We start from the raw sequence: 16,296 nt of genomic DNA, 5'->3' as shown, positions 1-16,296 counted from the left end.
CTTTGCCCTCCGCACCCCTGTGGCTGCGCTCTCCTCCGTGGCTCCGAAGCTTCCCCCCTCCGCTACCCGCAGTCTCTGCCCGCGAAGGGCCTTCCTAGTGTGTGGAGACCTTTCCTCCTTCACAGCTCCCTCCCACTGGTGCAGGTCCCGTCCCTATTCTTTTGTCTCTGTTTTTTCTTTTTCCTTTTGCCCTACCCAGGTACGTGGGGAGTTTCTTGCCTTTTGGGAAGTCTGAGGTCTTCTGCCAGCATTCAGTGTTCTGTAGGAGTTGTTCCACATGTAGGTGTATTTCTGATGTATTTGTGGGGAGGAAGGTGATCTCCACGTCTTACTCTTCCGCCATCTTGAAGGTCTCCTATGTCTTGTTTTTAAGACTGACAAGATGAGATCGTCTAAATGATGATCAAAAGGATGCAATTCAGGTGGAGAAGCTGAAGAGACAGAAAAGAGACAAGATGGATAACGTGTAGGAATCTTGAGAATTTGGGAATGAGTTGGATCTGGAGTAAGCCCAGAGGAATAGACATTCTGTGTTGTCACAGGAAGGAAGGAGGAGAGGACAGTAACAGAGGAAGGAACCAGAGAGTGGACACCCAGTGAACGGGCTCTGTCTCAGGGATTTGTAGGCAAAACTCATCCATGATGAGTAGGACAGAAGTTTAAAAAAATTGGAAAGGTATGACAATGAGACATGTAATAAGACGCAGGCAATATGAGAGAGTAGAATCACATAACCTCAAACACAGAGTGAAACCAATTTGCTTGGTTCTTCAGCATCGTTCAATGTGTCTGCTGCCTGAGGAAGTTCCAATCTAGCTTCTTCTAGTGTTGGACTTTGTGGCAGGTTGCCATGGAAAGCCTTGAGGAGAGGCTCAGAGGAATTTAGGATGTTTTAATGTAAGTGATTAAAAATAACTTATCAAAATATTGCATTTATCATATCTACAATTCCATGAATTATTTTTGTAAATAAAACACTCTCAAAGTAGCAGCGATCTTGGGAACTCCCTAGCAGTCCAGTGGTTAGGACTCTAGGACTCGGTGCTTTCACTACAGGGGAGCTTGGATCAATCCCTGGTTGAGGAACTAAGATTCCGGAAGCCTCGTGGCACGGCCAAAAAAAAAAAAAAAGTAGCAGTGATCTTCAACTGAAATAAAACACTTGAATTTGACAAAAATCAATAAAAGTTCTCCAGATGCCTTAATTTCAGAAAATTCGGCTCAGTGCTTACATGATTCCCAGAAGAGGCGGTTCAGATGCATTTGTTCTTATTTTGCTCTATTTACCAAAATACTATACTAAGAGAATCATTGGATTGCAAGTAACACTCTGAGGCCTATTTGATAGGAAATTTTTAGAAAATTTTATTTTCAACCTTGCTTTTTTTTACTAGAAATAAGTAGGATCTAATATTTCAAAATGGCAATCCAGTACCTTTTTAAGAAATTCAATTCTTTAAATAGTCTATCCAACCACAAATAATCTTGCCTCTTTAAAGAGAGAAAGTGGCAGGTGAGCAAGACTTTTGAAGTTTGAATGAATCAGATTGCTTATTTTCATGGTCCCTATTCAGAAGGGGCTATGATTGAGGTCTATTACTAAATGTATGACCTTTCAAGACTCAGTGACTTTGTGTGTAAAGTGAAAGTAATAACAATCCCCAGTCCCTTATGTCACTGTATTAAATGAGATAATCCTTGGAAAGTGGTGAGCACGGTGCCTAGTACACTATAAGCTTTCAGTAAATAGTGGCCACTGGTATTATTATTACTAATATTTTCAGCTTCATATTTTAAATTTTTAAAATCATGTTTTAACACTGGAGTTGTACAGATTCTATTAAATGTTAAGACTACTATTTTGAGCACTATATTTGTTGCTAGGTCTGCCATAACAAAATGTTTTGGATTGGGTGGCTTAAACAACAGAAACTTATTTTCTCACAGTTCTAGAGGCTAGAAATCCGAGATCAAGGTGTCGGCAGGTTTGGTTTCTCTTGAGGCCTCTCTCTTTGGCTTGCAGATGGCTGTCTTCTATGTCCTCACATGGCCTTTCCTCTATGTGCGTGCATCCCTGCCGTCTCTTTCTCATCATATATGGACACAAACATATACGATCTCATGTAACCTTAATTACTTCTTTTAAGGTCCAGCTCCAAATATGGTTAAATTCTGAGGTACTGGGCTTTGGGACCTCACCATATGAATTTGTGGGGAGCACAATCCATCCCATAACAAGCATGCTGAAGTATGCAGTGAAAGATCACTGTGTGTGGTGCAATAGGCTGCAGGTCAAATTCTGTCTCTGGCATTTGGTGACCTGTGATTAGTAATTTAATTCTTCAACCCAGGTTGTTCTCATTTCTAGTAGGATGGAAGTGGGATTGAGTTAAATGATTCTTCTGAAAATTAGAGATAATATTTGTGATGTGCTGGGCATATAACATGTCAATAAATATGTTGTTGCAAAAATTTTTAAAAACTGGCGTTGTGTTTTATAAACTTAAAACAACAAGCATAATCCTTTGTCAATATGGAAACATAATCAAAGCTATTAAAATTGCAAGACTGGAGTTATAAGAACCCCTATTTCCTCTTCTAGGTTATGGTTCAATTAAATTTAACTCAGAGGATTTGTTGAACAACTGTGATATGCTAGGGACCACAGTCAATCCTGAAGACACACATTGAATTTGACTCTTCACTTACTTCACTGCACTTTCTCTTGGCCTCCTTGCATTTGTCAAGTCCTCTATGCATGTTTCCACCTCTGGGCCTTTGCATGTGCTTTTCTTTATATCTGATACTCTTTATCATGACATGATATGCACTTATTTGTTTATTTCCTGATTTTTCCCAAGAGAATATAAATTATTTGAGATGAGGAGCTTTGTTTTACTCATGGCTGTCATCCCGTGTCTAGCACATAGTTCAAAGGAACTCAATAAATATTTGTTGCAATAATATATTAGGGATATATATGTACATGATTATGTTTGTATACATATGCACTCCTTACTAATGTAACCAACTCTCTGCAGTTCAACTTTTAAGTGTTATTTGATGATGATGATGATGATACCGCTGCTGCTGATGGTGATGTTCTGCACAGTTTTATCTTCAGTCGTAGTCTAGTGATTCATCCTTATATTTTCTCTCTCTCTTCTTTAGGCATGGAATGCAACTTGTGAAAACTGGCAGGCAGTGGAGGCTGCTCTGGAAAAGTACTACCTTTCCATTTTTTACGGGTTTGAGTTTATTGTGGGAATCCTTGGGAATACTGCTGTTGTTTTCGGCTACCTCTTCTGCCTGAAGAACTGGAACAGCAGTAACATCTATCTCTTTAATCTCTCTGTCTCTGACTTGGCTTTTTTGTGTACCCTCCCCATGCTGATGAGAAATTATGCCCAAGGAAAATGGACATATGGGGATGTGCTCTGCATAAGCAACCGATATGTACTTCATGCTAACCTCTACACCAGCATTCTTTTCCTCACTTTTATCAGCATCGATCGATACCTGCTCATGAAGTATCCTTTCCGGGAACACTTCCTGCAAAAGAAAAAGTTTGCTGTTTTAATCTCTTTGGCCATTTGGGGTTTAGTAACCTTAGAGCTCCTGCCCATACTTCCTCTTATAAATCCTGTTGTAGCTTCCAAAGGCACCAACTGTACTGATTACGCAAGTTCTGGAGACCCCAATAACGTCCTCATTTACAGCATGTGTCTAACCTTCTTGGGGTTCCTCATTCCTCTTTTTGTGATGTGCTTCTTTTATTTCAAGATTGGTCTCTTCCTAAAGCATAGGAGCAGGCAGCCCTCTACTGCGTTGCCCCTTGAGAAGCCTCTCACCTTAGTCATCATGGCAGTTGTGATCTTCTCCGTGCTTTTTACTCCCTATCACATCATGCGAAACGTGAGGATTGCTTCACGCTGGGGGATCTGGAAGCAGACCCCATGCACTAAGGCCACCATCAACTCCTTGTACATCGTGACTCGGCCGTTGGCCTTTCTGAACAGTGTCATCAACCCTGTCTTCTATTTCTTTATGGGAGATCACTTCAGGGAGATGTTGATGAATAAACTGAGACACCTCTTCCAGTCCCTTACATCCTTCAGAAGATGAGCTCATGGACTAACATTTTCATTCAGGGAAAACTGAGGTGCTTGTGTAACAGATTGTTTTACACAAGCAGCTGTAGGCCAGTTAGAGTTTGATTTAACTTACAGACGTAAATCAGAGAGGGTCACAGATTTGACCCTGTTTTAAAGGCATGTTGGACCCAGGGTGTGTGAAAAGGAGAGGATGGGAAGTATTTATTGGTTTCTTGACCTAAGCACTGAAAGGAGTTGGACTAGCACTGTCTAATGTTGGAGCACATAAGTCCAAAATTCTAGGTGTTATAAGACCTTCTCGATCAGTGTAAAAGGAACAGAAGATAGATAAAGCAGCAAGTTGTCTGTGTTTAATCACTGGTCAGATTGTAATAAAAACAATTTTGTTGGCACCATTCTGTATGTTATTCATACAATCCTATAACTTTGTGGGAGAACCAAATAATAGAAGATTGGTCACATGCTATTAAATATTGTTGCTAGAAGTGCTCTTGAGCATATTTAAACAGTAACAGCAACGAGCAGAAAGCAATATAATGAGTTCAAAGATGCCTGTATTTCTTTATATTGATCATGAATTGGAGTCAAGTTGTAATTTTAAGCCCTTTTTTATTGTATGGTTTTTAGTGAAAAGAATCCTATAAAATAGAAAGAGATGGCTTAATAAAGAGAGAGATATATTTGAGCTTGGATCTCAGGGGACTTGGTATAAATGATTTTATGAGAATGCTAGAGAGAGATACCAAGGATAACTGCAAAAATTCCAAAGTCATAGAACAAAGCACCTACCAGGAAACCCAAAGCAAGACAAAACAAAACAAAACAAAAGTGGGTGCACTGTTTTTATAATGAGTGTGCCACCTGGCATTTTATGATCACAATTTGATTGTCAGTGCATGGAAATACATTAAGTTCATTAGCCTTCCTGATCTTGATTAAGTAGTAAACTTTAAAATATATTAATATCATAAAACCAGCAAGTAAGAGGAAATGAAACGGTAAGACCAAAATTTGTTGGGTTATTTTCCCTTTCAGAGGGAAAAAAAAATCACAGTTTTTCCACCTCCCCACACACAGTTTTTTTTTGTAAGCAATGGGATCATTTACAAGGACAACTTTATCTTGAGAGAGTGACTCACATCTTCAATGAGACTTATTTTCATAGAACATTACCTAAGACCATTGGAAGGAATGTTCTAAACAAAATGCATTATATGAACTTGCAGAATATATGGAACATTTATGTATATATCCATATATATTATCTCAGGAGGGTTACTTAGACACCATTCCATGCCACAAAACAAATTTAGGGGAAAAAAATGAGTGCTGCATTAGCTATTTGAAGTCAAAAAGTATCACATGATAACTCACTTATTGATGTAATAAAATGTTTGCATGGCCACATGTGTATGCTCTTTTCCTTGAGGCCATTAGCTGTAATGTGAAGGATAAAATAAGCCTTATGAGAGCAAAGACATAAAATTCCATTGTCCTTCCTGTTTTGAGATACTCTGGTAATATTATATTCTGACATTCCAAAAACCCAAAATATTCCCACTGAAATATTGTAAAAACACATTACCCATAAAGGATTTGTTTTCCTACCTAACATTAGGCTTTAAAATATTTTTTCATGCTTTGTCTTTATTATCAATATTTTTTAAATGTCAATGTAATTTTATAACTGCCTGATAACAGTTAATCTTCTGAATTTTTTCATCAGAAAAGCCTGCAGAAAGGGTCTTAGGAAAGAAATATTTGCTTACCTGCAAATATTAGCAGATAAGTTTAGCAACATATAATTTAATTGCAATTTGTATTTTATGCATTGGTTTTCATTTGTAAAGATGAAATTCAATTTGCCTCACACCTATGCCAAGGAGTGGCAGGGGTAGACTCTTTTTAATAGTACAGTGAAATATTTTGTGAAACTATAAGCTCTTACATATATTTTTTAACCAAAATGTTAAGTAATTTTATAGCACATTTATCTTTTTCTTTTTTTGCTCAAATCTGTCATGTGGTAACTTAATCCTTAACAGACTAAAGAGACCTGCACTGAAATTATGAGCCATTCCGTTTGCCTTTTGTACTAGGTGATTACAATCACAAACAATAAATAATGGAAATCCTTTCTGCATTTGTGGTTTTCAAAGGAAATAATGTTGGATTTTTGTATCTTGTCTTTCATTGGCTCCCTAGTATCTTCAGAATCATGTCTAAACTACTTGGTCCAGCATTTTTCAATCTGGACCCACCTATTCTTTGTGCATTCTCTCTCGTTGCTTTTGTCACAATTTATACCCTCCAGCCAAAGATAGCTACTTCATTTCATTATATTTAGAACTTTCTTTACTGGGTACACCTGGATGCTCACCCTTGTTTTTTCATGCCCGCATATAAAAAAAATCTAAGCCTTTATTAAGGTCCATCTTATCTGTCATGTCATCTTAAAGCCTTACTTTTAGATCTTCTCCTCCCAAAATCTGGAAATAAATCTGCCTACCTCTAGGGCTTCAGACTACTTTTAAGTACTGTTTTTATAAAACACATTATTTTTGGCCTTATATTATAGTTGTTCAGATTCAAGTTAACTCTTAGGTCTGCTAATGGAAAAACCATATCTAATTTTTAAATTTAATTTTTGTTGTCTTCATAGCACCCAACAAAGTACATTTTAAACGATTCTTCATTATGAATGAATATCTTATAGAACAAATCTGAATTCAATGTTCCTTTTGAGGGTGCATGTCAAGCTATTTTCTGTCATCACTACTTTTATAATGAATGCTATTTTATATGAAGGATAGAGTGTCTATACATAAATACATGTGCCAGCCGCCTTTGCCTTGTCCCTTATATTTTCCTCTATACTTTTTAGCATAGTTTTAATGGATGCTTAAGATCTGTGCCTGCTAGTTCCAAATCTGGGTCATGTTGAAGTTGGTCTCCATTGATTGCTTTTTCTCTTTAAGTTCTTTAAGTATGGGTGACAATTTCCTGTTTCTTCCCATCTAATAAATTTAACTATACTCTGAGCACTATGGATAATACCTTGTGGAGACTCTGGATTCTGTTATGTTCCATTGAAAAGTACTGATATTTTGTTTCATGGCTGAACTCAAACTCCAAACTCTGCAATCTCAGTTCAGTTATTTTAGCCAGCTTAGAAACTAAGCTGTTTAGAATCTACCCAGCACATCCATAATTCAGAGGTCAGCTAGAGACTTGAGCAGAGTTTATACACAAGATGTATATATATAAACTCTTCTGTAGGATCTTCCCCCACTTACTTTCCAGATGCTGAGTTCATCCTGAACTTGTCCTTTGCTTTCTCATGCCAGGTAGACACAACAGGTTTCCTTCTGGATTTTAACAACCCTGTATTGCCTGACAAGGACCTGCACCCACACCACAAGCTGTTTAAAAAGAAAGATCTTCACACACTTAACCTTGGAATATCATGCTATTTTGAAACTTGAGTGATATAATATCTATTGGTGACAGTGGTTGTTCCCAGATGCCAGATCTAAGTGGAAGTACTCATCAAGAGCACAGTGGTTAGTCAGATCTCTTGGGTTCAGCAATCCAAGCAGGATGCCATGAAAAAGAATCTGCAACAGGAGAAGGAAACATGAGCATATTTATGAGTATAAATGAGACATATTCCAGGGGCCTTACAAAAATACATACCCGGGCAGGATTTTAGACATACTGAGTAGGTGGAGTGCAATCAAGAAAAAGCATTATTATTTTATGATTCTATTTGCACTCCCAAATCGGTGGACCTGGAGAAAGTCTTGGCATACATATACAAATTTTCTATATAGAGAGATAAATATATACATATTTAATACATGTAACAGGAAAGTAAACTCATGACATCAATCACGCAATCACTTAGTTCCTATGAGACATTTTCTCATTAAACTTTGTCTATACCAGGAGACGGATGAGACTTAAACTGAGATGTGCCTTGGATTCTAAACACATTTAAAATAAAAATAAAAATCATATTATGTATTATGTAAACAGGTAGAATCATGTGGCAGCTTGCCACTTGTATAAAAAAATACTTATTCAACAAATATTTCCAGTGTTTGCCAGAAATTTTGTCGTTGGTTAAGCTATGAATAACAAATATTTCTTGCCTTCAATTAGCTCCTGGTCTTATAAGGAAAACAGACACGTAAACAGACAGGAGTAAGTACAGGGCAAAAATAGAGATGTGCCCAAATTGCTAAAAGTGCATGGAATCATTCTGTCACAGTAGGTTGGGGAATGATTTGGAGGTGACACCAATCCTGCTGAGGGCTGCCATGTGGAGGCGGGTGGGTGTGGGGAGGGCGACAGAAGGGGGAGCTGAGGCATAAAGGCATATGCCTGGAAGGTAGACATTTGCAGGCAAACCCCATGAGGGATCAGTTCTTGTCCAAGTGTGCATTTTTAAATGAGACGGTCAGTAGTGTCCTTCTGGAAGTAGAGAAACCATACACGTATGCAAAGCTGTTCAGTGTACATGGAACGTTTCAAGAGTTCTCCAACTAGGACTTTTCCCAAAAGGGTTATTTTAGGGAGGCTTAAACAAAGACAGAAAATAAAATTTACTAAACAGTTAAATCATTAATTTGACATACTTTGTCCTGCTCTCTTTCTCTCACTGCTCTACCAGCTCTGTCACTCTTACCCCAGCCTCCTCTTTCTTAAATATTGGTCTTCTCAGCTCCCTGCTCTTTTTCACTCTTTCCCTCCAGAAAATTTCATTGATTTATGTCTTATCTCTGAGCTTAAATTGATTCCTGTGCCACCTCTACGGGGAAATTTGATTTTATCTTCGAATCTTATTTCAAGATTTTATAGATACCCTGTCAATAAAGAGACATATTTTAGAAATACTGGTATCATATTAATTATGGCATCAAATAATTAAATCAATGAGATAGAGTGTCACACTTTATCTATTTATAGCAATGCTTCTCAAGATACATAAAAAGAGGATTGAGATCAACATTACCTGCAAATCTCTCAAAATATTTTTTTTTAATTTGTGAAAAATTTCTTGCCCCTTCTGAGGTAAAGGAATCGCTTTGAATGTCTGTTCATTCTCAGAGAACCTCCAGTGTGCAGCCTCAAAATGTTAATGCAACAAGATAGAAATATCTACCCCATTATAAATTATAGCAAGCAACCTCATTTTGTAACTATGGTTTCCTTTACAGAGATCACAGATAAAATATTCAGTATGCAACACACATAATTTTTTGATATATCAGTCTAGGTGCAATTATCAGTAAAATTTATATTGCTTAGAAATAGTTTCTAATCTTTTTACTAATTATTGTTCATAATTACTTACAAAAAGGAGGAGTTTTGTTTTGGTCTTGTAACTAACTACCCAGAGCTTTAGTACCCATTACTCTATTTCTGAGTCACATAGTTCAAAACAGTTATTGGGAAACCCCATGATTTAATTTAGACAGCATTTAAATGTTTTAAAATATTGTTAAATCAGTCTGACACAAGTAAATCAATTAAATAAAATAAATAAATAAAAGACCATACCCAGTACCAAGGTTTACTAATATTTTCAAGGTTGTGGGCAGGCAAGGGGCATAAGCAAAGCAGGGAATGCTCTGGAACATTGAGAGCACCTCCCCAGGTCCTTCCTTCTCCCAATGGAAAATCCCTCTGACCCAAAGTAATGGATGAGGTATCTAAGAAAGTTTGCAAGGCACTTTAGATTGCCATACATAGATGTTGTATGTCCTAGATAGTTATAGCACATGTTACATTTCACAGGAAGCCATGCTTCATAAAGCCAGATTCTAGCTTTATTCATCAATATGTCAATCCTAAACCATGGGAATTCTGCTAAAAAATATTCCATAGATAAGCACTCTCTTATGAATAGCATTAGTCTACTTGCCAGGAGGCCCAATCACCACGTTTACAAAATTAGACCAGGTCGTCGCTAGCCTTTTTCTTTCCTAGGTGACTCTCCACTTACCAGAACAGGAGAGAATGAATCATAGGCATCTGTCTGAAATATTTTCTTCCCAATCCCTGCTAGGTGATTTGAAAAGAAGTTGTGGAGTGGCCTGACTGTTGTTTTCAAATTCGGTTCCCGTACACTCCTGTTAAGTCAGTTACAGTTTGTAAATATCACCAAACCTGTGTTCAGTTATCAATAGTATAAACTTTTCATACTCAAATCACATATGGAATCAAGTAAGAGTCAAAAATCTAATTTATTTTCAAATCAGCATTACTTAAATAATTTCTACTGCACAAAGTACTTCTGAGTAAATATTTTAATTTGTTAGAACATTGCACTATTTTATGATTGCTTTTATTGTTGTTTAAGGACTTATGATACAGACTCAATGAGTTGGGAAGAAATATCAGTTCTAAATGTTTGCCTATTAATTAAGAAAAGCATTATTCAGTTTCAAATATTTGCCTAGTAATTAGGAAAAGCACTTAAAAATTTTTTTTCATCTCTGTTTTTTCACATGTTTGGAAGGTATAGTGAGCTTTTGTAGAGTAATGAAGATGAAGCTGATAAAATGATACCTAAAGGGCTTATGTAACCTTCAAGTATAAGTTATAAATATCTTGAAATCTAGATAAATAAAATGAAGAGCTCAATAACCTCAATAACATCATATCATTAAGCAAAAGTGGGAAGTGTTAGGATGATCTTGGAAACAGAATAAAAGTTTGTAAATTTGGCAGTAATTTGGTTATGTAGAGTACGGGTAAGAAAAGGGGATTAGAACTTTATTTTCTATTGCATCCAGTAACTGTGATATGTTGAAAAGACAAATGATCATTCATTTTGCTGAATCACTGAATGATCACTAAATAGATGATTGTAGATATATCTTGTTTATAGAATTGAAGTGGTTTTCTTGGGAAACATCAGTCATTTATATTTTTAGTATGTATTACTCAAAAGTTTTTCAGAAAGAACAAACATCCTTGGTTTGTTATCTGGCCTTTCACAAGTCAGAATTACTTCATTTTTAAGAAATCCTACTTCCCTAAGATGGTACTTAAAACTATTTATATACCTAAGAATGCTTAGCAAATATTTGTTCATGATTCTATGGTCTACAAATAATGATGAAAGACATCGAGTATTTGCTTTTTAATTATTCTGAAATTTTTAACTCTTTATGTTGGAACAAAAACAATAGTAAAATGAACTCCCAATGTTCCTGTCACGTAGCTACAATATTTATCAAGTTATGGAAGACCTTGTTTTATAAGAACCCTCACCTTTATCATATTGAAGTAAATGCCAGGCATCATATCATTTAATCCATAAATGTTAATATTTATCTCTAAAAGATAAAAACTTATTTTTAAAATAGTTATAAGTATATCATAGAATGGGTTACTGATCTCATGTTTTCACTTCTACTTCATTATAGAATTACCCATTTATGACCTTTACCATGTGGCTTTACAGTTCCACCTCTGTGGACAGAGTTTGTGTCCTCACCTGTAGATGTTGAACTTGGCCATGAAAATAGCTTGAAATGTTAGTGCTCATGACACCATCAAAGACTGCATAGTGCTGTGTGATTAAGTCTGACCTCTGTGCTCCTGTCATCTGTCTTTAAAAGAACATGAGATCTAGGGAGACTGAGAAACTCATGGAACACATTTGAACACAAGCCCATAGCCTGAGGCAGAACTGCCCAGACAATGCACAAATATTGGGGAAAGAGAAAGAAATATGTGTTGAGATTTGAGATTTAGATGCAATTATTGCACCTAAAATTATTTAACAGTATTTTTTTGTACTATCATTGAATATCAAATATCTAGTTTTAAAATTTCCAATTCTGTCAGAAAATGCGATATATATCATAAAGTGTATAATGTATACATATACACAATAAGTGTATAATGTGTATATGTGTGTGTATACACACACATATATATACACACACGTATGTATATATATATATAATATAGTGTATGTGTGTAAAACAAATTCTTTTTTACTTTTAAAATTAAAATTACACATTGTAATTGATTAATGTCTCTCAAATCTGTAGGCATCTTCTCTGTATCTTTTATTTTATTATAATTTATTTGTTGAATAAATTAGGTTGCTCATTCTGTAGATTTTCCTGTGGTCTGCACCTTGCCGACTACATCCTTGTGACTGCCATTTAACGTGTTCCTCTGATTACTGAGTTTCTTATAAATTGGATTTTGAACCTGGAGCCTTAATCAGTTTGCTGCTCACTTTTTACTTGGATGCTTTTGCAAGACTACTTCATAAATGCTGTTTTGTTCTTTCATCAAGAGGTCTGGTTCTCTCTATACTGTGATGATAGAGGCCATTGATTATGAATGAATACATTCACTAATTCTTTGGAGAATTGAAATATGGTGATATCTAAGTCTAATATTCTTTCTTTACTTATTAACTACAATACTTCTATAAAGAGGCGCATTACACATCTACTATATGGTTACCCAGGAGTAGCCAAATACATATAGAAGAGAAAGGATAAATGCTTGTTCTTTTCCTTTATTTACCAGTTTTAAAAATAATAAGCTGGTTTCCTAGCATCCTCCAATATTGAGCTATAAGCTTTTTTTTAAACTATTATTAGGAACTCATAGATCTAAACTATGTGATATGTTTACATTTATTATAGTTATATCCTTGTTTATGGCCAAATTATCCCTTATTTGGCCACTGAGAAATTCCTCAAGTGGGCTCCTGAGTACTTTTGGTATGATTTTTTTTTTTTAAGATTTTTTGTTTTTGATGTGGACCATTTTTTTGAAGTCTTTATTGAATTTGTTACCACATTGCTTCTGTTTTATGTTTTGATTTTTTGGCCGCGAGGCATGTGGGATCTTAGCTCCTCAACCAGGGATCGAACCTGCACCCCCTGCATTTGAAGGTGAAGTCCTAACCACTGGACCACCAGGGAAGTCCTGGCATGATTTTTTTTATGTCTTTGATAGTTTCCTTGCTATTTGGTATGCCCATCTTGCACATTTCGTATCACTAGAATCAGACATTTTCCCAAGGAACTCTCATTCTTTTTAGTGAGACATAATATTTCAATTGAGTGCTAATTGTGTATTTCTTCTAGGTTGCTTATTTTTCCAGAAATTTTCAGTGGACAATATTTTTAAGGTAAAATATAAGAAAAAATGTTTAAGATAAAATACATCATGAGTTTATACTGTCTTCTTTCTCCCATGCCACGAATCCTGATCGTTAATAACATAATGGTAAACTTAAATATCATATAATTTTCTTTTTTTCCAGCTTATACACAAGTCCCAGATTGTCAATATCAACACTACCACAAATAGTATGATTTCTAAAATCATTTTAAGATATATATACTTTGTTGTTATTTTTGTCCTTAAAATATACCTACTAAAGATGTATAATCTATTACTACATTTTAACGTCAGTTTTGGAATAGTTTCTCTCAGCATAGTTATATCAACAACTGGATACACTTTTAGCTTCATTCTTTGCATTTTAGTATAAGCATATATGGTAAATAGTCTCCAAAGATGGTCTCCATCAGTTCTTTTCTTACTTGACAAATGTGGTACTCTCCTCTTGAGAGGTGGAATTTATTTCCCCACACCCTGAATCTGGGTTGGTCATGTGATGCTTTGACCAGCAAAGGTGATTTCCTGAAAATTCCGAGCCCCGGACTTAAGAGAACTGACAGCTTCTGCTTTCTGCTTTCTTCTTGTAACTCAGCCATAAGGCTTGAGGAAGTTCAAGAAGCCTTGATGATAGACCCATCTGGAGAAGGTCAAGACCTCTGCTGAGAGTCTCAGCTAAGGCCCCTGCAAATGGCAAGCAACTATGTGAATGGAGCCATTTTGGACCCTCCAGCTCTTCCACCACCCCAGGTCTAGAGCCTATTCTTCCCTGTTTATTTGTAAAGTAAATTTTAAAATTGTCATATACTTCCTGAGATCTCCTGGCTTTGCCCTCCGACCCACCCATTCCTTTTATAAGGAATCTTCTCTTTCCTTTATTCCCATTGACACTGTCCTCAATTTGGATTCGATGTCCGGAAGTTTCCCATCAGAGTGGGACTTTATCCTAGAAGACAGCTTCAGTTGATTAATTTTTTTAAAAAATTCATAGGACCATGAATTGTTCCAGCAACCCCACACCTGACTGTGGACGCCTTGTGCTATATGCTATATCAGAGAGACTTGGATAATAATCTTAGTTTTGCTACTTAACAGCTATGTGAATTTGCACAAGTTTCTTAGTATCACTAAATTTCAGTTTGCTTTTCTACAAAATGAGGAAAATAATGGTCTTTTGGGCACTTCCCTGATGACGCAGTGGTTAAGAATCCACCTGACAATGCAGGGGACAGGGGTTTGATCCCTGGCCAGGGAAGATCCCACATGCTACGGAGCATCAAAGCCCCCATGCCTAGAGCCTGTGCTCAGCAACAAGAGAAGCCACCGCAATGAGAAGCCTGCGCACTGCAATGAAGAGTAGCCCCTGCTCACCACAGCTAGAGAAAGCCCGCGTGCAGCAACAAAGACTCAACGCAGCCAAAAAAAAAAAAAATAAATAAATAAACAAATACATAAATAAATAAAGGCCTTTTGCCCCATTGAATTATTGTAATGGAGACAGTGCATGATGCACCTAATGCACTTAACACAGTGAATGACACATAATAAGCACTCTGCAACTTTCACAAAGTTTATTAATTAGAAGTGATTTCAAATGTCTCTATGACATTTTAGTCTTAAAATCTAAGATTAAATCACACCTAGGAACAGTATGAAAAACGAAAGTAATTATTTTTCTTTCTTCACATGTTGACACACTGAACACTTTCATCAAAGAAGGCCAAGAATAGCAGGAGAAACAGTCTATGTAAAACAATAATTATCAATGTAGTTATTGTCATCATTGAGCACCTATGTTGTGTCTAGTGTTATGCATACACTCACACATTTAATCCCTAATGCAATTTTTAAGTTAGGTATTACCACTTCCATCTCTATGAGGCATTAAAGAGGGATCTAATAAACTGCCCAGGTTAAGCAAATGGAAATTTGATGTCCACCCAATATGACTCCAAAGGATTCCATGCTGTTCTTATACAAGCAACAGTGGAAGGAACTTAGCTTCAAGAAAAGGCAAACTCAGCCTAACACGGGGGAGAGGAATAGACATGGATGCTATTCACAAATATTTGAATAATTTTCATAAGGAAGAGAAACTATATTTAGTCTGTGGTGCTTTCTAGGGCTGGACTTGCCCAGTGGTTAGAAGGGAACTGAGATTCAGTTCCAGACAAGAACCAACTTTCCTTCCTATGACTGTCTGAAAATTGGCTGCCTTGAAAAGTAATATGTTCACCTTCATTGGCTATGCCCTGTGTTGTTGGAGGTACTATAAAGAGTGTGCATGTCTTACATCGGCCAGAAAAACCACTGGGTTTCCTCCTGCTTGGAGATTCTATGACTGGAGGTACTGCTCCAAGCGTAACAGAGTCCTATAAAAAAAAATTAATCCTAACCTTCAGGCACCTCAGGTTAGTTTGGACAGTCATACAAAAAAAAAATCACTCTCCTGAAAAGCTAAAAAGTACCCTATTTTATGTTCAAATTGCCACTGATCTCCTATTCAGAGTTCCTCTACACCATTTAAAATTATACAGATAATTTAGTTTATAGTAATTAGTAATTAGTATAGTAATTAGATAATTTAGTTAATTATAAATTAACTAAATTATAATTTAGTTAATTATAGTTAATTATAAACTAAAATTTAGTTTATAGTAATTTAGTTTATAGTAATAATTTAGTTTATAGTAATTAGTAATTAGTTTATAGTTTATAGTAATTAGTAATTAGTATAGTAATTAGATAATTTAGTTTATAGGTTTTTATAAACTAACTAACTGAGTGCTTACTATAAACTAACAGAGTGCTTACTATTTACAGGATCTAGTGGTTCAATTGTCCACATGTATTAAATCATTGATTCCTCTTAACAAACTCATAAGATAGGTATTATTATCTTCATTAAACAGATGAGGACACTAAGGCACATCAAGGGTAAATATCCTGCCAAGGGTTACTGAGTTAGTAACTGATGAAGAAAGGATTGGAACCTTAATAGTCTGACTCCAGA

At 36.0% G+C, this 16,296-nt stretch overlaps 1 protein-coding gene across 1 annotated transcript in view; it reads left to right on the top strand.

The window, feature by feature from the left end:
* Window positions 1–4,125, top strand: part of SUCNR1 (succinate receptor 1) — a 52,790-nt gene extending 48,665 nt beyond the window's left edge. The window contains exon 2 of the mRNA XM_061192762.1: window positions 3,172–4,125. Coding sequence (XP_061048745.1) covers window positions 3,172–4,125 — 954 coding nt within the window. The remainder of the gene's footprint in view (window positions 1–3,171) is intronic.
* The last annotated feature ends 12,171 nt before the right edge of the window (window positions 4,126–16,296 follow it).

Source organism: Eubalaena glacialis, chromosome 6 (genome assembly GCF_028564815.1).
Source record: "Eubalaena glacialis isolate mEubGla1 chromosome 6, mEubGla1.1.hap2.+ XY, whole genome shotgun sequence".
Lineage (NCBI taxonomy): Eukaryota > Metazoa > Chordata > Mammalia > Artiodactyla > Balaenidae > Eubalaena > Eubalaena glacialis.
The sequence above is the reverse complement of the archived record's forward strand: the minus strand, read 5'-3'. Positions and strand labels throughout refer to the sequence as shown.